General features: G+C 37.5%; 1 protein-coding gene across 1 annotated transcript; it reads right to left on the minus strand.

Moving 5' to 3' along the window:
- Positions 1-911: 911 nt before the first annotated feature.
- On the minus strand, positions 912-4,437 carry LOC131033857 (transcription factor BEE 1). The gene is made up of 7 exons (XM_057965150.2): positions 3,780-4,437; positions 3,355-3,531; positions 1,950-2,015; positions 1,777-1,845; positions 1,601-1,684; positions 1,353-1,508; positions 912-1,230 (listed from the first exon to the last, which is right to left on the minus strand). Exons 1-7 carry the CDS (start codon positions 4,167-4,169, stop codon positions 1,171-1,173), a joined length of 1,002 nt encoding a protein of 333 aa, XP_057821133.1. The 5' UTR covers positions 4,170-4,437; the 3' UTR covers positions 912-1,170.
- Between the last annotated feature and the right edge of the window lie 17,498 nt (positions 4,438-21,935).

A 21,935-nucleotide genomic window follows, 5' to 3' on the forward strand; every position in this document is an offset into this window, starting at 1 on the left:
TTGCAAACCTTTTGTACCTATAAAAAAATAGATCTATAATAACAGATTGATGTTGGAAATGGAAACCTTTGAGAGCTTAGAAAGTAAGGATCTTCTCCTTATGCCAATCTTATTGATCAATTTAATAATTTTAGAAAATACTATCTAGGACACTTCAAGTAGCATTAAATGTAAATAATCTTAATGTTACTACGAAAATGATAAACACATAATGATTTAGACTTTAGGTACATGTTGAATACAATTCAATGGGTGTTCAAGTGACCCAATGCAAGAGCTCGGTATTTTATCTTGTGTTGGCGCAATACCTAGTGTGAAAAAAAGAAGAATAATTAATGGATGATCTTTTTTATAGAGATAATTTGGGGATGTCCTAACGATGGGTTGATTGGAGAATGATTTCATTATGAAATGACCTAGGTTTGATGTCATTTTATGCTTGAGTTAGAAAAACAATGTGAATGCTTTATTTTGGGAAATGATGATTAATAGCTAATTGGAAGGTGATCAACTTAGGATCAGGAGAATTTTAAATTTTGAACAAGAGGGTCAAATCATGTCATTTTTGCACATATAGATTTGCAAACAGATAAATTGGAAACTAGTAAATATTTAAAAAGATGTTAAATTCTTTAGATTTGCAAACAGATAAATTGGAAACTAATAAATGTTTAAAAAGATGTTAAATTCTTTTTTAGTAATCAATTTTAGAATTTGAATAAAAAAATATCAAATTAGTCAAAACTATGCATCAAAACTAAATATTTAACACACACAAAATACCTAAATATAAATAATAAAAATATTAAATATACATTTTTTAACAATAGAAATATAAACTTAATCATTTTTAAAAATAATCATATATATACAAAATCAAGTTTTGTAAAATAATAAAACATTTAGACTAATTAAAATAATCAAGAATACCTATAATAATATTTGTTTAACATTATTATTATTATTAAAAGGATATGCCCCCTTAGTACATGGTTGTACATTTTGAGAGCATTTACATAGCAACCTTGAACAAACTAAAACACCATTATGAAATATTAAGAAAACCAACAACTACTCAGAATATAAACTTACCTAAACACAAGTGAAGCATATTGAATAAAACTAATGATATGTAATGTATTGTCTGCAAGTTTGAATGAATATCAACCACTAGAGATGAACGCTTCCATCCAATAAATACTGCATCTCACTGTCCCAATCATTTGGTCCCTATTAAGCATTGAGGAGATCCCAGTTAGCACTTAATTGTAAAATGGCCAATTAAGCCTACTTTTAATGAATAGACAAGCACACCAATAGAGAAGTTAAATAACAGTTCTTATAAAGCTCACCATAGATTCTAATTTGATTCCTTCTCCCAGTGAAGTCCATGGCTTTTCTTGCATGTTATCATAAGATGTGGAAAGTCCAAAAACATGTGAGGCTTCTTGTGCTTCAATTGAGTTTTCCCTGTTATGTGAAACTGTTTCTGGAATTTCTTCTGCCCCCTGAACATCAACAACTAAAAACTTGTATCAGAATTTTCATATAGCCAAAAGCCAAGGATTGTAAGTTTGAATCATTGCAAGTGTTAATCTACCTTCATCTCCATAGACAATTCCTTGCTTATTTCAACACTGAAGTCATAACAGGCGCTCACAGATGCCACCTTCATTGACAACAACTGCCAATCAAACAAAACAACATATTCATACTGTTATGAAATCCAATGATCAAACCACAATATAACAATGGTGATAACTAAAATATAACTACCTCAACTTGATTCTGCAGTGACTTCACGTAGTTGATGATTTCTTCAAGCATAAGTGCTTTCCCTGTGGTCTTAGATAATATTACATAAGAAAACAAAAAATACATTTGGTTAGATAGTACAGATGGGAGGTTATCTAGAGAATGATTTTAGAAGACAGTGCATAAAATACTACCTTGGTACACCCAGGAACAAGCTCCCTTAAGATTTTCATGCGCTCGTTGATTTTCTCTCTTCTCACCTGAAACCAACAACTCTTAAACTCTACAACAACTGTTAAGCAGATTGCACCCTACTGAACCGAGTTAAGTTTAAACCAGTATTACATGTTTTAAAGAAAATACAACACAGTTAAGTTTAAAACAGTATTACATTTTTTGAAGGAAATATGACCCAGTTAAGTTTAAAACAGTACTACATGTTTTGAAGGAAATATCACCCAGTTAAGTTTAAACCAGTAGTACATGTTTTGAAGGAAATATGACCCAGTTAAGTTTAAAACAGTACTACATGTTTTGAAGGAAATATCACCCAGTTAAGTTTAAACCAGCAGTACATGTTTTGAAGGAAATATGACCCAGTTAAGTTTAAACAAGTTTAACATGTTTTGAAGGAAATATGACCCAGTTAAGTTTGAACCAGTATAACATCCTTTGAAGGAAATATCACCCAGTTAAGTTTAAACCAGTATAACATCCTTTGAAGGAATTCTCTAAGTACGGGAAAATGGGTAGATGATTATCAGATTGTGGACAAACACGTTAACTGAAGACATCTAGATACACTACAGCTATTAACCTAGAATGCAGTTGCGCAGTGAGACAAGCCTTGACAGCTATCAGCTTAGAATGCAGTTGCGCAGTGAGAAAAGCCTTGACAGAAACTCTGCATGTTTTAATTAAAAGTATGAAGTTTTTACAGTCCATATTAATAACTTAACATAGAATTCTGGATTTGACTGTATGGAATTTGTATCATCCACCTTTCCCTTTTCTCTTGTTATCTTATACTGATGATGGATTGATTTCTCTTTTTTCTTGTTATTTCAAGCATCAGATCAAATTTCATGATTTCTTTTTTCTTTTGCTTTCTCATTCTGATGATGGATCGATTTCTCTCTTCTCTTGCTTTCACATCGTGATGATGGATCAATTTCTCTCTTCTCTTGCTATCTCAAACATTAGACCAAACTTCATGATTTCTCCCTTTTCTTTCTATCTCTAGCTTTGGATCGAACTTCATATTTCTCTCTTCTCTTGCTATCTCATCCTGATGATGGACCGATTTCTATCTTCTCTTGCTATCTCATCCTGATGATGCACTGACTTCTCTTTTCTTTGACTATCTCATTCTGATGATGGATCATGAAGTTTGATCCAAAACATTAATGATGAAAATTTCACAGTCAAATCCAAAATTCTATGAATATCAAATTTTAGTCATATCCACCATCAAAATAAGAATCACTCTACAATCTATCATGCTAAAGATGAAAGAAGTGCATTGAAAACCTTAAAATTCAAATGATACTTAATGTACGGTAATTCAATTTACAGAAATTGCATGAGAGCATTACATACCCTTTCCGCTAGGCTGTGGCTATCTGTAGCCTGCCCCCGTCTGGCCCTTACATGAATGAAATCCTTGGGAGGCTCTGAAGTTGTAAGTTTGTCCGTCTTTTTAGGGCACTGAGAGCTGCTCCGTTTATCTCCCACCTTGCTTCGTTTACCACTCACGCGACGCTTCATTTCTGCCTCCTAGAATTTCAGTCAAGGAACATTTCTTATACACAGATGTTTTCACACTTCACATTCCATTAGCAACAAAACTGTGTAAAAATGGACTGTGTGAAATCAGTTTAAAATCTAAATCTATGATCTTGCTGATATCATAGATTGGAAACGTTAATGTAAACTGAATCCACACATTTTTTCCTAAAAAAGCTCCAACACATGAAACAAACAATTTGAACTAGAACAAAACTTTGGACTTTCAGTATTTTTACCTTGATTTTCTCGAAGTTTTTTCGTTTTTTGCCCTGCTCTGCACTTGTCTGATCTGAATCAGGCGGCGCGACTTGATTGACATTACATGATGAGTTATGCAGAAGGTGATTTGAATACCTGACATCCCTCCACCTTAACAGACTTACGGGGAAATGGGTACTCGCATATAGCTGTTGGAAACGAAATGCATTGCTTGTGGGTCTGAAGGCAGATTTTGCACCAGAAGATCTGGTGGCATGTGAATTTATGTTGTCGAGAGAAGGCAGATCAAGATTGGGTGGATTTTTATACAGAAGAAATGGTGAATTTTTCTCCACTGAGCTCTGCTTGCACAAGATATTAAACAGAGAGTAATCGTCCTTGGGCGAGAGGTAAGGAAACGCTTCCATGGAAGAAGTTTTTTTTTTTACACAAGTAAGTAGAATCTAAGAGAGCTATATAAAAAAAATCTTATCTTTTCTCTTGTCTTATGCCTCTGCTAATCGAATCTAACGGTAATGAAGAACCAGGTTAAGGCGGCTCAGTGAAATGTTCTTCGGGCAGAAGTGAAAGATGTCTCATTAATTAGAGACAGATGCTAATTCTGAGTGATATTTTAGGGCGCTTTTCTGGAGAGGACGACGGCATCTCAGAGCAATGTAATTTGTAGGTTCCAGTACTAACATATGACGTAGACTTATACTTCAACAGCCGCAGAGACCGGATATAGCCACTGCCATTGCAGTCAGAAAAAGTAGTAAAAAATTTGACATGAGTAGAATGCAGTGGCCCTTCTCTCTCCATCGCTTTCAACACTAATTCAATTTTTTTATGCATGGATGTTTGAGCTGCGCATGCAACCATCGTTGTAATTCCTTGGCACAACGTTACCTGACAAATCAGCCCGTTTAGGTTAATAATGGCTGTCTTAAATATTATTGATTGCTACTACACCAAAAAAATAAGTGGTATTATTGATTGCTACTACACCAAAAAATAAGTGGTCACATAGTGGCGAGTACTTGTCTTTGTTAATTTTTTTATTGAGTGTAATTGAAATCTTAAATAATTTGAGTTGTATATTACAGGGCTAAGAATGCAAGAAATATACTTAGAAATTTTATCAATGTTACAAATATCCATGCATAAAAGATGTTTTAAAATATCGTTAGCTATTGTTTGTAACTTGTAATGGGGACCAAAGGTATTTGTATAAATTTTGAGGAGTTTCATAAAAATGATGTTTTCCCCCAAAAAAAACTCAATCATGAGCTAATCTTTAGTATTTCATTTTGCTAAGACCCCTACTCTCCTTACGTTTTACAATAATAAAACTAGTTAATTGTAAAAAAGAAAAACTCATTACATATATTTTTTAAATATATAGATATACTAATTGATCACAGTTTATCATCTATTATCAATGATGAGATAGGTAGAAGAGATATTTCTAATTTTTCATGCACATTTTATGATATGAGATAGTTATAGAAGAGAATTCTAGTTATTAGGTTTTTAAATATTTTTCTTAGCATTTTATGATCTATTATGAAGATGAGATAGTTAGAAAAGATAATTCTAGATACACATGCTTCCAAATATTATTTTTTCACATTTTATGATCTATTATTAGGATGAGATAGAGAAGATAATTATAGCTATTCATGCCGCCAAACATTTTTTTTCACATTTTATGATCTATTATCATAATAAGATACATAGAGAGGAGAATTCTACCTATCAATGAATGTTTCCAAACATTTCTCTTCAACAGATATGAATTAAATTTGATGATTATATGATTGTATTTAGCTATTTTTTTTACTTCTTTCTGTTATTGTAGAATGCCTCTTGACATATATTTTTATATAAGATTATAATGATATATTTAATTTGATATAATTTTATATATTTGAAAAATTATTTCTGAAATCAACTATATATATTTTTTCATTGATTAGATTAAGAAGAGGCAACATCTAGAGACAATAATGAAAACAAGACAAATCAGTAGACCCGGGAAGACGTACAAATGACACCAAGTTGACCAGAAGTATTGCCGTGATTGAAATTATTAAGTTGATAGAAGAGGCAAGATTTAAGGGGATAAGAGCGGCGGGTCTAAAGCTGAATTTCCCCTGAGGAAATTGCATGCCACCCACCATTTTGGAGCTCGCAGATTGCATTCATAAATTCATCCTACCTTTTCTCAAATAAATTGATATGCCCACCAATCATATCAGTGTGCTTCAAAGACCACATTAGCATACCACTTGTGGGTTTTCTTTTCATTAACCACACGTTTTTCTCTCAACACTGAAATCTGCCAATGTGGTTGACAATGGTATTAGAGCAGCATCGTGAATGGGGTATGCATGATATCACAGTACCACAGAGGTGAGTTGAGAGGAACTTTTTAAATTTTAAGGAATCTTAAAAATAAAGATACTGCTGAGGTTATGCAGGTCTTAATTTCAAAATAAGTTATAAGTTTTCTAGAGTTCATATTGTATTTATAAGAATATTTTTCGAAAAAAATGTGTGTTTATATGAATCAACATTGCAGATAGTGTTTAGCAATCTATCATTAAGAAGAGGAAGAATAAATTGAAGGATTGCAGACTTAACCTTAAAAGGTGGAGCAAGTGGGCAATGGATCAAAAAAATGAGGTACAAGAGTGAGTGGGATGGATAAGGGAAAGAAAAGGGAGCTAGTTTCTTCATTCTCCCTCTAGCAATCCTCCTCACTCTCATACCTTGTTTTCTGGCCCATTCCCCAATTACTCCTCCTTTTAAGACTAAATTTTGTAATCCATCATTTTGTTCTTCCTCCTCCTAACGATGGATTGGTGAGTGTAATTTGAAACATTGATTCATAAAAACACACAATTTCTTACAAAAGAATTCTTGTAAATGAAATGAGATACTTAATATAAGTAAGTACCAATATTTAGAATTTGAGTTTTGAGTATTAAATCTTGGAATTTGATCAATTATGTTTTTGAAATAAATATTTGGGAATTAAATAAATAGATTGATGATATAATTGCCTGAAAATTGATAAATATATGGCGTGTCAAATGTCAAAGGATGATTCTTCAATATATCAATGCTTTGAAAATAATTAGATGATTTAGCGAACTCTTTGAATGATGGTCCAATCATCCTTTGTAATTATGGAACTAACACCTATGTTTGTTGAAGAGTTGAACTTAGTTGATTCTAACTCTTGGAGTATGGTTGCCTTGTTGTCTCCAACATGTGTTTGCAAATTGGGGTACCAATATATGTCATTTAGGAATTTTTTAGGCTAGGACTATTCTCCTTTGGTCAAATCCATGTTACCAATATGATACTTTGGTGAAAATAGTCATAAACAAGCAAAAACTGTAAGGAAGCAAAGGTGTGCAGAAACGCTGAGAGGAGGATTATGCAAATTTCAACTTAATCACAAGAAGCAAATAGAGTAGAAAACAAGAAACACATAACACAACGATTATCATGGGGAAAACCCATACGGGTGAAAAACCCCACACTCTAAAACCTGCATAGTATATTAACAAATCAACAAGAGATTACAATACACTTGCAATGCAAGTTCTTACGAGAGCATCACCTCAACTCAAGCTCGAAGAGACTTCACTAGCATCCTTCTAGCACCCAGTCTTGCAAACCAAACTCCATCATACAAACTTCTCTCCAAGCCCTCATTATATAGGAATTTTACAACCTGGAAACCATTTGTGGTTTTACAATACCATGGGCAAAACCTCCATGACACATGTTGCCCACCCTTGACATTTGTTTTTCCAAGATAAGAAAACCAGGTTAAAAATAGTTACTCACGTCCAAACTCTTATCCCCTATTTTAGACCCTCATAACTAACATGAAATGTGTCATATTATCTCTAAAAATGGCCCTCCTATATTATACTATAGATAAGGCATCTTTTGACAACTCATATACCTTTTTCCAAGGCACCAACACATGGGAAACCTCCCAACTACATTTGGAACAATTTACTAAATATTGCAAGGCTGAGACACATGTATCTCAACATTCTCCCACTTGTCGAATACCTTGCAAGAGTTAGGGGATCCATATTACCATGGACTCAACAGTCAGGGGCCAAGAGGCCCATAGACTCCGAACACCATCTGAACTTCTCTGTGCTCACGGGCTTAGTTAATGAATCAGCAACATTCACCAAAGTTTCTACCTTCTCCAGCTTCACCTTGCCATCCTCAACCATATCTCTCACAAAATGATATTGTACATCAACGTGTTTGGTCCTGGCATGAAAAGTCAGGTTCTTCGCTAGGCAGATTGCACTCTGACTGTCACTATAAATTGTCACTGCACCCTGTTTAAACTCTATATCTGAACACAATCTCTTAAGCCAAATGGCTTCTTTGCAATAATGAGTAGCTGCCATATACTCTTCCTCTGTAGTGGACAAAGCGACCACAGCCTATCGCTTGCTCATCCAACTAATTGCACCACCAAATAATGTAAACACATATGCACTGGTGGATCTTCTTCTATCAACATCACCTACCCAGTCTGAATCCACAAAGCCTCTAATATCCAAGGAATGCTCATTTCCTGTTCCATGAAAATATATAGAGTACTCTAAGGTACCCCGTAAGTATCTAAAAACTCTTTTTACTGCATCCCAATGTGCTCTTCCTGGATTAGACATGTAACGGGAAAGAACTCCCACTGGTTGGGCAATATTTGGTCTTGTACAAACCATAGCATACATTAAACTTCCAACAACACTTTGGTATGGTACTTGAATCATCTCTTCCATCTCCAATGGGGATGTAGGACACTGTGAACTAGAAAGCTTTGTTCCCATTGTAACAGGAACACTCAATGGTCTAGAATCTTGCATATTAAATCTTCTCAGAATAGTACCAACATACTTACTCTAGCCTAGCCAAAGCCTTTTGTTTTGTCTATCTCTTACAATCTCCATTCCCAAAATGTGTCTTGCTGCACCAAGATCTTTCATATCAAATTTTGTCGAGAGTTGAGATTTTAATTCTGCAATCAAACCTTTTCCTTTCCCAATAAACAACATGTCATCAACATATAAGGCAATAACCAGGAAACGATCACCATCAGATTTGAAATATATACAGTGATCAGATTTAGACGGCACAAACCCCAAACTCAATACATATGTATCAAACTTCTGGTACCACATCCTAGGACTCTGTTTTAAACCATACAAGGATTTCTTCAACTTACAGACTTAATTACTTTTACCTTTTACCACATAGTGCTCTGGCTGTGTCATATAAATTTCTTCCTCCAAATCTCCATGAAGGAAAGCAGTTTTTACATCCATTTGTTCGACCTCTAGATCATAAGTTGCTGCAATAGAAAGTAAGAAATGAATGGATGTAATTTTGGCTACAGGAGAAAAAATCTCACCATAATCTACTCCCTCAACTTGGGAGTAACCTTTTGCAACCAAACATGCTTTGTACTTCTCTATTCTTCATCTGAACCTATTTTCCTTTTGAACACCCATTTGCAACCAACAGGCTTTCGTCCTTCAGGCAATGGTACAAGGTCCCATGTGTCATTCTTCTTAAGAGTTGCCATCTCTTCATCCATGGCAATTTTCCAAGACTCTGAATCATTCATACCAAGAGCCTCTTCTACAGATTTTGGTTCATCAATATTAACATTCAAAGCAAATATACATCTCCAATCATCAGGAGAATATCCATACCTTTTAGGTGGTTTTCTTTGTCTAGTAGACCTTCGAACAAGTTCAGGTTCAGGTTCTTCCTCTTCCTCTGATGATTCAGAACTCGTAGAGCTCTCATCAACTTCCTGTCTTTCTAAGGGCCTCAATTCAACTTTTTCAGGTGTAGTAGGCAATTGAATCGCATCTTTCTTTTCTTCCTTTTGTTCTAGCTGCACTGCAACAGAAGAAGACTTAGTTTCTCTAAAAATAACACTTCTGGAATAAAATACCTTTTGTGCAACGGGATCCCAAAGCTTGTATCCTTTCACACTATAATTATATCCAATGAATATACATTTAACAACTTTGTTATCCAATTTTGTCTGCTTCTCCTTTGGCACATGAGCATATGCCTCACAACCAAAAACTCTCAGATGACTAAGTGAAGGCTTGTGGCCCGACCACGCTTCCATTGGTGTTTTATCAACAAGAGTTGATGTAGGAGACCTGTTTATTAGGTATCAGGCAGTGGCTACAGCTTCAGCCCAGAATTTTTGTTCTAGACCAGCACCACTTAGCATACTCCTAGCCTTCTCCATCAAGGTCTTGTTCATTCTTTCTGCAACTCCATTCTATTGTGGAGAATACGGAGTTGTCTTCTATCTCTTAATACCACAATCTTTACAAAATGTGTGAAAATCTTTGGAGCAATATTCACCGCCATTATCTGTCCTTAAACATTTTATTTTCTTTCCAGTCTGCAACTCAACCATTGCTTTAAATTCTTTGAAATGACTAAAAACTTCAGCTTTACTCTTAAGAAAATAAACCCATGTTCTTCTACTAAAATCATCAATGAAAGAAACATAATAAACTGATTTACCAATAGAAGAAACATCAATTGGACCAAATACATCTGAATGGATTAGATCCAAAACACTTGAAGACTTATAAGAACTAGAGTAAAACTGAATGCGGTTTTGTTTTCCATAAATACAATGCTCACAAAAATCAAATTCAAGATTGCAATCATTCAACCCATTAACAAGGTTCTTATTTTTCAAAGTTCGTAGACCCTTCTCACCTATGTGACCGAGTCTCAGGTGCCACAACATTGTCTTCTCTATAGGCAACTTTGATTCAGTAGACAGAGCACCCTTGGGTACCCAAAAACCATGACCATCTGCTAAAAGAGACACCCTCTCCTTTTCCAACATAGTCTTTATCACATTCTTATCAGAAGTGCTATTGCACTCAACAGTGCATGCATCAAGCTGGTATAATGTACCCATTCTGCTTCCTCTTGCTATTACCATAGCACCTCTCACCATTTTCACACCTGCTTCAGAAAACTGTACATGCACACCCGCATCTATTAGTTTGCTAACAGATAACAAATTTCTTGCTAGTCTCGGGATATGCAAGACACCATCAAATCTTCTAGTTCTACCATCAGAAAATTTAACATGAACACTTCCACGACCAACAATATCAAGAAAGGAGTTATCACCCAAATACACCTTACCACCATCAAACTTTTCATACTTACTAAACCAGTTTCTAATAGGAGTCATGTGGAAAGATGCACCTGAGTCTATCAACCATGCATTGTCACTTGCATGAGTGGCCAAGGCTACAATAAAAGAATCTCCATCTTCCTTCTCGGACTCAGAATCAGAATCTTGCTTCTTCTTCTTTTTCTTCTTTTCTTCTTTACAGTCCTTTCAGAAATGTTCGGGCTTTCCACAATTCCAGCAAATTACCTTGGACTTACCAGGAGATTTTGATCTCCCCTTATTCTTGGACTTAGAACGACCATTCTGCTTTTCATTCTTGCCTCTTTCTTTTGGTCTTTGTCGAACACTCGGAGCCTCTTTGGCATTCAGAGAAACCTTCCTTCTCATCTCCTCAGAAAGTAGAGAACCAACAACATCCTCCATCTTCAAGATGACTGCAGTGTTCCCTATGGCCATCACAAGGCTATCCCATGAGTCTGGCAACGAACATAGCAGGATTTGGCACCTTTCTTCTTCATCCATTGGTACCCCAACTGAGGTCAACTGAGTCACCAACATATTAAAACTTTCCAGATACTCAGAAATTCGTCCACCTTCTTCCATTCTCAAGGAATGCAACTTCTTCCTCAAGAAAATTTTATTCACAAGTGATTTTGCTTGGTAGATCTCACTTAGCTTCTTCCAAAGCTTCTTCGCAGTAGATTCTTTGTGGACATTAATCAGAATTGAGTCTGCAAGGCACAATCTTATGAGACCTTTAGATTTTCTATCCATTATATCATATTGTGTAGTTAAAGTCGGATCTACGGGCCTCAACTTATTCTTATCGACTGCATCCCATAGATCTTGATCAATCAACAGATCTTCCATCTTCAGCTTCCACATTTCAAAGTTTGTGCCAGAAAACTTCTCTACATCAATCCTCCCTGATATACTTGCCATCTTTACGATCCTGCAATACAGAAATGAAATACTTTGTACAAGCTCCCACTCAAACCTTGATTAGCTCAAAAAACCCTATACCCAACAAATAGAACCAAAACTGGCCAGGCTCTGATACCATTTGTAAGGAAGCAAAGGTGTGCAGAAACGCTTCCTATGCTAATCTTGAGAGGATGATTATGCAAATTTCAACTTAACTATTACAAAGATCACAAGAAGCAAATAGAGTAGAAATAAAACAAGAAACGCATAACACAACTATTATCATGGGGAAAACCCATACGGGTGAAAAACCCCACACTCTAAAACCTGCATAGTATATTAACAAATCAACAAGAGATGACAATACACTTGCAATGCAAGTTCTTACAAGAGCATCACCTCAACTCAAGCTCGGAGAGACTTCACTAGCATCCTTCTAGCACCCAGCCTTGCAAACCAAACTCCATCATACAAACTTCTCTCCAAGCCCTCATTATAGGAATTTTACAACCTAGAAACCATTTGTGGTTTTACAATACCATGGGCAAAACCTCCATGACACGTGTTGCCCACCCTTGACATTTGTTTTTCCAAGATAAGAAAACCATGTTAAAAATAGTTACTCACGTCCAAACTCTTATCCCCTATTTTAGACCCTCATAACTAACATGAAATGTGTCATATTATCTCTAAAAATGGCCCTCCTATATTATACTATAGATAAGGCATCTTTTGACAATTCATATACCTTTTTCCAAGGCACCGACACATGGGAAACCTCCCAACTACATTTGGAACAATTTACTAAATATTGCAAGGTTGAGACACATGTATCTCAACAAAAACATGTGGTGATTTCTAAGAAATTGATGTAACTACATGACACAATGTTAATGCTCTATGATGTTCCTCAAGAGTAATCATACAAATTAAAATGTAAGCTTGTGGATGAATGTTCAAATGTGTAAAAGTGAATCAAAGTTTTTTTCTTTAAATACAACACCATATCATAAAAGTTAAGGAATTTCACACTTAAGTTGGCACATAACAATTAATTGGACAAAGTTTATTAGGCATAGACATAAATTTAAATTTTGAACATTTTGTACTAATATATATACTTGCATATCTAGGTTATGTTGTAGAGGAATAAATGATTTTATATGTAAAATAAATTTAGGTAAAAATAAGATATGTCTTTTATAGTCTATATTGTATTTACAAGAATGTTTTTGGAAGAAATTTTGTGTGTTTCTATTATGAATTAACATTTTCGATAGATTTTATCAATCCATCATAAAGAAGAGGAAGAATAAAGTGAAGGATTGCATAATTAACCTTAAAAGGAGGAGCAAGTGGGGGATGGACTAGAAAATGAGGTATGAGAGTGACTAGGATGGATAGAAGAAAGAGAAGGGAGCTATTTTCTTCTTTCTCCCTCCATCCTCTTCACTCATACCATGTTTTTAAGCCTATTCCCCACTCGCTCCTCCTTTTAAGATTAATTTTGCAATCCTTCACTTTATTCTCCCTCTTCTTGATGATGGATTGTTCAGTGCAATCTAAAAGATTATTTCAGAAAAACACACATGATTTCTTCCAAGAACGTTCTTGTAAATGAAATAAGACACTTAATATAAATAAGTGTCAATTTTTAGAATTTATGTTTGATTATTAAACCTTAGAATTTGACCAATTATATTATTAAAATAAGTAGTTGAGAATAAAATTAATAGAATAATTTTACTTAGCCTAAACATTGATAAAAATATTGTGTGTCAAATGTCAAAGGATGATTCTTAAATAAAGAAATGCTTTGGAAATAATTAGATGAATGTCACCACATACTAGCAAACTCTTTGAATGATGGCCTAGTTCTCCTGTGTAACTAAGTAGCTGACCTCTACGTTTGTTGAGGATTTGAACTTAAAGTTGATTCTAAATCTTAGAGTATGGTTGTCTTATTGTCTCCAACATGTTTTTACAAGGCGAAGTGCCAATATACGTCATTTACAAATTTACTAGGTTAGGGCTATTCTTCTTTGGTCAAATCCCTATTACCAATATATATTTTGATGAAAATGATCATAAAAAATGAGAAGAAAAATATAATGATGTTTAAGATGTTGATGTAACTAGATGATGCAACATTGATTCTCCATGTCTTACTTGAGCACAATCATACAAATTAAAATGGGAGCTTGATGGAGAATGTTAAAATGTGTAAAAGTAAATCAAAGTTTTTTCTTTAAATTGTAAGAGTGCTCTGCAAATTTCCTGCCTTTCCCTGCATTTGAATCTAAACCTGCATGACCGCCCCCTCTAGGTAGGTCCCTTCCTCCCTACAACCGGACCCTCAACCCGATACCATGGCCGGTTCACATGCTGTTGGTTCTGTTGTTGGGACCCCACGGTCTGTGGGTCATACGGAAGAAACCGCCAAGTTTGACATTCCTTTCTCCTCTTTAGTACCGACGGACTTTGGCCTATTTGTTGGAGTGAAGAATATACCCCTCCTCGAGCCAGAATCTGCTGCCGAACAGAGGAATGCGGAGCTTGATAAGAAAGATTCCAAATCTAACTAGAAGAATGCCCTTCTCAGGTCCACTAATATGACCTTGGAAGCGGCTTTGGCTAACTTTACCCAAAATGATGAAAGAACGAAGATCAAGCTCCCTAACACTCTCAAGGACAAAATCGCTTCATCCCTCCACTTGGCGATTGTTGGATGCTTCTTCTCCTTCAAGCCATCTATTGACATCATTAGCAGATGGGCCAAATCTAGATGGAAACTAAAAGGTAGTGTCGACATATTGGAATTGCTAGGGGGTCTTTTCCTATTTAAGTTCACTACAGAGGAAGACCTAATCTTTGTCCTCTTAGGCTCCTAGGCTTATGGGAAGCATTTCCTAACTCTGGCTAAATGGAAACTTGGTTTTGACCCCTCGACAGAACTCAACCGCATGGCTCCTATTTGGGTTAGACTACCTGGCCTACCGCTAGAGTTCTGGGATGAACAGATCTTCCGCTGGATCATAAACTCATTTGGCAACTATGTTACAACAGATTTGGTCACTCTTACTAAATCCAGGTTGGTTTATGCACATTTTTGTGTCAATGTTTCAATTAACAATTCTCTCCCCAATTTTGTTTCTCTAAAGTCAAAGTGGGAAAATGGTCCCAAGCCATTGTTTATAAAAATGCTATCCTTTTTTGTCAGAAATGTGCTAAACAAGGGCACACTTATACTGAGTGTAAGACCCAGGAGTCTACAAAACCCAAGATGAAATAAAAGGCTATTGTTGATGAACCCATCAACCCAAGTGCCCCCTCTTCATCAGCCCCCTTGGGACTGCCTAATGCAAAAGAAATCCCAGATGACTACCCCCACATGGACAAGATCCTTGAGATCTTAAAAACCCCGACTGATCCTATGAAGAATGTTAGCCTAGTTGTTCCCTTGGAAAAGGGTAAAATCCCTCCGGTGAAAAGCCTCCAACTTCCCTCTGATCCCTCTCCACCCCCCTCTGTGGCTACGGGTAATAACTACCTCTCCCCCAAGCCTCTGGCTTTTTATATCCCCACAACCTCTCAATCACCCAACCTTGAGGGAACTATGACCCCCTCATGTGTGAAAAATTTGTTGATCACAACCCCGCTTTGTTCCCCTTGCAAGGCAGAGTTGTTTGTTAAAATAGAAAAACCCCCCTTACTGACCCCCCCTTTGAAGTTATCACCACCCAGATCTCCTCTAGTGGACAATGAAGAATGGATGACCCTGAAGAAGAAACCCAAGGCTAAGAAAGCAAATGTGGGGGAACTGAAAATAAAGTTAGAAGACATTTGGAGAGGGTGCTGAGACATAAAGTTATGGTAAGGGACATTGCAAGGAGCAGACAACTGACCCTTGATGGTATCAACAAAAATAAGAAATGAAGTTCCTCTCTTGGAACATAAGGGGTCTCAACAGTCCCCAGAAGAAATTCGATATAAAACAGTACATATTGGAAATGAAAATTGATATCTATCTTCTTCAGTAGGTTAAAATGTCATACCAAACTTTTGCAACCATTGCTAGTAAAATTTGGCCGGGGGTTGCCTTTTTGTATGTGGATTCTTTGGGGGATTATGTGGGAATTGCTACCCTTTGGGACCCTCTCAAAATCCAAGGAAATATTCATGTTAGCACTCAGAACTTCTTATCGGTTACTTTCCAACATGGTGAGCACAACTGGCACCTGTTCAATATATATGCCCCCAACTCCAAAGTGGGAAGGCATCTGGTGTGGGAGGAAATCTCTGAACTCATCCTGGCAGACCAAAAGTCTCAGTACATGTTTGCTGGAGATATTTTTACCCCTCTGAAAAATGTGGAGGTCTAGTTGATTTTACTGATAGCATGGGAGATCTCACCAACCTCATTAATGTCTCTAGCATCATTGATCTTGATCTTCAGGGTGTCCCATACACCTGGTCGAATAATAGGAAAGGCAATCACCTAGTTCAAGTCAGACTGGATAGATTCCTTGTCTCTATCAACTGGGATATTGGCCACAACTCCTACCTCAAGACTCTCCCAAGGACAACTTCTGATTACAGCCCCCTCTTGCTCCACTGGAAGGATATACCCTACCTGCCCCCCCCCCCCCCCCTTTCCGCTAAGAGATTGTGTGGGCCTCTCACTTGGATTTTAGAGACCTGGTCAAGGGTTGGTGGGCTACCCCGATTCAAGGGACTGTTATGTTCACAATTGCTGAGAAACTGAAACTCATCCGCAGGGAAGTCAAAGGTTGGAATAAGGCAACATTTGGTGATATCTTCAAGAAGAAAAAGGAGTTTTCTCCAGACTGGAACAACTCCAAAGCAATATGGCAGCAAGGGACCCCTCCCCACTCTATGCCGGTTGAGGAAGAGGATTTTCATAAGAATTGGAAGGAAATCCTCTCTAAAGAGGAAATCTATTGGAAACAAAGATCCAGAATTCAGTGGCTGAAAGAGGGTGACAGAAACTCGACCTTCTTTCATTGCTCGGTGAACATCCATAAAAGGCAAAAATTTATCAAAAGTCTAAGGGATGACTCAGATTAGGAGATCACTAGAGATTCCCTAATTGGCCAAAATGCCATTGACTTCTTCATAAGAATGTACACGGAGTCTGGAAGGAACAATGTGTCTCTCCAGGATAGTCTTTTGAGTAAGCTCCCTAATGTTATTGGGGTGGAGGATAACTGTTAGCTACTTGCTCCTATCTCCTCAGAGGAGGTTCATTTGGTAGTCTTTACGATGGGTGCTTTCAAGACCCTGGGCCTGGATGGCTTCCCCCTGACGTTTTTCCAGGATTATTGGGACATTGATAATTATGATGTTACTAAAGCAGTAAAATATTTCTTCAAGACTAATAAATTACTAAAAAACTGAATAGCACTTACATTGTTCTTGTCCCTAAGTCATCGAACCCCAATTGCATGAAGGACTTCCAACCCATGAGCCTTTGCAATTCTATCTACAAAATAATTTCCAAGGTCCTTGTGAATGGAATCAAGCCCCTTATGGAAAAGTTTATCAGTACTTCCCAAAAAGGTTTTGTCCCTGGTCGCCAAATTCTGGACGCTGTCATTGCCACTCATGAAATAATCCACTCCATAAATAGGAGCAGAATCCTAGGTATGGCTTTCAAGCTCGACATTTCAAAAGCCTATGATAAAGTAAACTAGTGCTTTTTATTTAAAACTCTATTGAAATTGGGCTTCAACTAGAAGGTTGTTGATATGATTTGAGAATGTGTTACTATGGTTTAGTTCTCAATCTTAATCAATGTGACCCCTAGGGGCTGTTTTAAGGTTGAAAAAGGTATCTGACAAGAAGACCCTCTGTCACCTTATCTTTTCATCATGATTGCTGAAGTTTTAAGTAGGAATGTGGTTGATATGTTGATCAATGGCAGACTGCAGGGATTCAAAGTTGCTTCCATGATCCCCCCTCAGATATCCAACAATTTATTGATGACACTTTTCTATTTGGTATGTCATCTGTTATGGAGGCTAGACTATGGAAGAATTTACTGGCAGATTATGCCAAGGCATCTGGGAAATGTATCAATTATGATAAGAGCAATCTCTTCTTCTTCAACACCCCTAATGACCTTCATCTTAAAATCCTCTCTATATTGGGGTGTAAGACTTCTTATCTTCTGAGGACTTACCTGGGTCTTCCCCTCACTATTAAAGAGGTCACTCCTGCTTTCTGAAACACTATATTTGAACGGATACAGAAGAAACTTGTTGGATGGAAAGGGAAATTCCTTAGCAATACAGGCGAGCTTCAACTCCTTACGGCTTCCCTCCAGGGCATCCCAGTTTACTTCCTTTCTTTGTTCAAACTATCTGGTGCTATGGGGGAAAAACTTGAGAAAATCCAAAGAACCTTCTTGTGGACGGGTATGGAGGAAAAAAAGACGCCTTGCTCTAGTTAATGGGACACTATTTCCTTACCCAAATCCATGGGAGGACTTGGTATCAGAAATATAAATGCCTTGAATAAGGCTTTAATTGCTAAAGTGGGATGGACCTTGGCTAAAGGTGAGGCAGACTGGTGTAACATTATTAGGGCCAAGTATCTGAAAAGGGAGCAATTCTATTGTAACTTGAGTATGGGAGACCTTCCTCAGGGATCTAAATTATGGAATAACATCTTGAAAAAAAGATCAGCTATCCAAGAAGGACTGAAATGATAGATTGTAAATGGTAGAAAGATTAGGTTCTAGGAGGACTCTTGGGTGGAAGACAAACCTCTGGTAAACACTCATTTCCACCAAATTATGTATCACCTAAAGGAGCACCTGGGGGATTACATTGTTGATTATATGGAACTGGGAAGAGGCAAATGGAAAAACATTGTCCAGTTTTTCTCTAATCGGCCCAACCTATTACCCATGGTTCGGGAGCTACAGGATATTATGCTGGAATGTAGAATTCCCCTTGCTCCTTAGGAAGACAGATTCATTTGGAAATGGACCTAGTCAAGGGATTTCTCGGTCAAGTCTGCTTACAAACAGCTCCTGAGACCCACTGGCGATGTCGAGTGTTGGAGGAAGATATGGAACTTTCAACTAATCCCCAAAGTGAACTTCTTTTGGTGGTCCCTAATGCATGTAAAAATATTAACTCGGGGCAATCTTAAAAGGAGGGGCTTCCAACTTTCCAATAGATGCATTCTTTGTAAAGTTGAAGAGGAAACAATTGACCACCTATTCATCCACTGCCCCTTCGTTGGACACTTGTGGACTAGGACCCTAGAAAAATATAGTCTACAATGGGTCTTTCAGAATAGCATTAATCAGTTTGTATCTGGATGGACTCCCCCCTTCCACCACCCCTTGATCCTCCAACCTTGGAGGCATATCCCGCCGCACATCTGTTGGGGGATATGGAAAGAAAGAAATAACATAATTTTCAGAGATGTTGAAGCCCCCCTGGATAGTGTCTTCCACAATTTCCTCAAAATGATTCTTGATAACATATATGTGATTAAGTGGAAAACCCCCCTAATCCTCCTAATTCGATGGAGGAAAAAATTGCTAAACTTTGGAAGCTCCCCTTGGAGTTCGAAGTCTTCAACAACAGTGCTAAAATCAAAAGGGAAAAGACCAAATGGTTAGCCCCAAAACCCCATTGGTAAAAACTAAACTTTGATGGGTCTACCCAAAATGTCTGCCAAGATGGAGGTGGAATCATTCGTGACCACTTGGGAAATACTGTGGTAGCTTATGTGGGCAACCTAAAGAACCATACCGTCACCCAGGTGGAGGGAATGGATCTCCTATGGGGTCTGAGATTTGCCACATCCATTGGCATTAAACAACTGGAAATTGAAGGCGACTCGCAGATCATTGTGGAAACAACGAGTGGTAGATTTGCTACTAGGTGAAAATTTGATCCCATTTTGAGGGATGCCAGGATTCTTCTGGCTAATCTTGATGGCTTCACCATCTGATATATCTTTAGAGAAGGGAATGCAGCTACGCATTCCATGGCAATGGTGGGAAGGCTATAGAACAACTTATGATGTTGGAGGAACCCCAATTTGCTGCCAGTTACCACCAAGGTGATCTTGGAGACTAAAAAACACCAAGTCCAATGATGAACCCATATAACCATTACCTAATGAAGCGAGCCAATTTTTAAATTTTAAATTTAGAAGGGAATCCTTCCCATCATGGGCTCGACCTGCGACATAGCCATGGATGGCCTTGTCATCACTCTCAAAAGGGGTTTATTAATGAGGATAGTAATGATATCGGGAATGGTAATTTCCTAATTATCATCCAGACGTAGTTTATTGGCGGCGATAAAGGTGACAACTGGGATAAGTCTAATCAAATTGGCTGGATTGAGGGTCTACATGAGTATAGTAAATTTCAAGATTGTGATATCTACTCAAGCATAAGTTGCAATAATCACACCGTTTATCGCATGATTTTATCTCAGGACTGGATAAAATTTTATCACAACTCTGCTCTTGCTTTGGTTCAGCTTTGTGTTTTTGCTACCCTGTTTCTTGTCTGCTCTGCTAAGGTGGAGGAAATGGCTATGGGGGGTGACAGGCTAAGACAGGAACCCGACAAAACTGACGATTTTAAAGTGAAGTCAACGGTGTGGTTTGTCTGTTCGGAAGGCGGGATCGACAAATTTATGGAAATCATGAAAGGGAACAATGAGAGATTGTCTAAGCAATTTGTGGCTTCTTGGGAGGATAGAAGGGTTACCATGGGGGGTATCTCCTTTGAAATAAATGAAGAAGTTATTGCTCAAGCGACGGGTTTGTCTATGGAGGGGAGGAAATGGAAGAAACAGAGTCACATTTTGGATACCACCAATCTAAACCAGTTCTTTCATGAAGGCGAAAACCTGGTGAAGAGAGCAGGCGGTTTCTACCAGGACGAGCTTCCACCTCCGTTGGATGAGTTTTGCTATATTGTTATGAAATACTTCACTCTGGAGGGAAGGTATGGAATCTTTTACTATTACCACCTCACGTTCCTTAACCACCTTAGAAACAAGGATTTCATCTCCATTCTATTTTTCCTACTTCATTCGTTGGATTCTAATGTTAAGGATATTTCCAAGGCCAAGAAAAAAGGAAAATAATTCCCCATTCTGCAACAAGGCCTCATCCTTCGTCTCTCACCCTGAACTATCTCCATCCAGAATGTGGCTGATAACCACCCCCCCTTCTATTGCTACCATTAAACCTGATGCGAGCCCTCCTCAGCTACCTAAAATTGGCTCTTGCAGCAAGAAAAATAAAAAATGCCTTCCTGAGGATGTTAGAACCCCCAAGAAAGTTAGAATCTAGGAGATTGATTCTAATATGGAAATTACTAATGAGGCCAACACCCCCCACCATTCAGTGAGATTGGCCTCCAAACCTCCTGAAAAATCGCTAAGAGACCCCTCCTCTTCCCATGAAACTGGGAATTCAATCCCTTCTGAGAATGTGGCCCTATTCTAATCTACCTCGAGCCCCCACTCTGTCAGCTCCACTCATGCCTCTGCAAGCCCTCAAAATTCTATGAGTCCAGAGACCGACCCAAATCCCAAACAAATTTTCCCTCCCCGACTCTTAGGTTTGAGAAAATGATGGCGGTGGAGGAAGTGAACAACATAAAGGAGGAAGAAGAAAACAACCTGGTGGAGTTGGGCAAGAAAGTGGAGGTTTTGTTTGATAATGTGCAGGAAATCACCAGCAAGATGGAGGCAATGGAGAACAAGTTGCAGGACATCTCCAAGTTTTTTTTGAATGTGATGCGTTGCTCGATGACCACTCTATGTCTCCTGCAGGAAAGTTCTATCAAAGGTAAAATCAAGGAAGATGAGGACTACAGGGCCCTTTTCAAATTCCTCACCAAGGAATGGACTAGGAAGCTCCTTCCCAAGAAGAGCCATGGAAAAAAGAAATAGTTTGTTTTTATGTCTTGGGAGTCTGGTTTTTTGTTTGGTCCTAGCTAGCTACGGGATGATAGTTTTATTTT

This window comes from Cryptomeria japonica, chromosome 2 (assembly GCF_030272615.1).
Source record: "Cryptomeria japonica chromosome 2, Sugi_1.0, whole genome shotgun sequence".
NCBI lineage: Eukaryota > Viridiplantae > Streptophyta > Pinopsida > Cupressales > Cupressaceae > Cryptomeria > Cryptomeria japonica.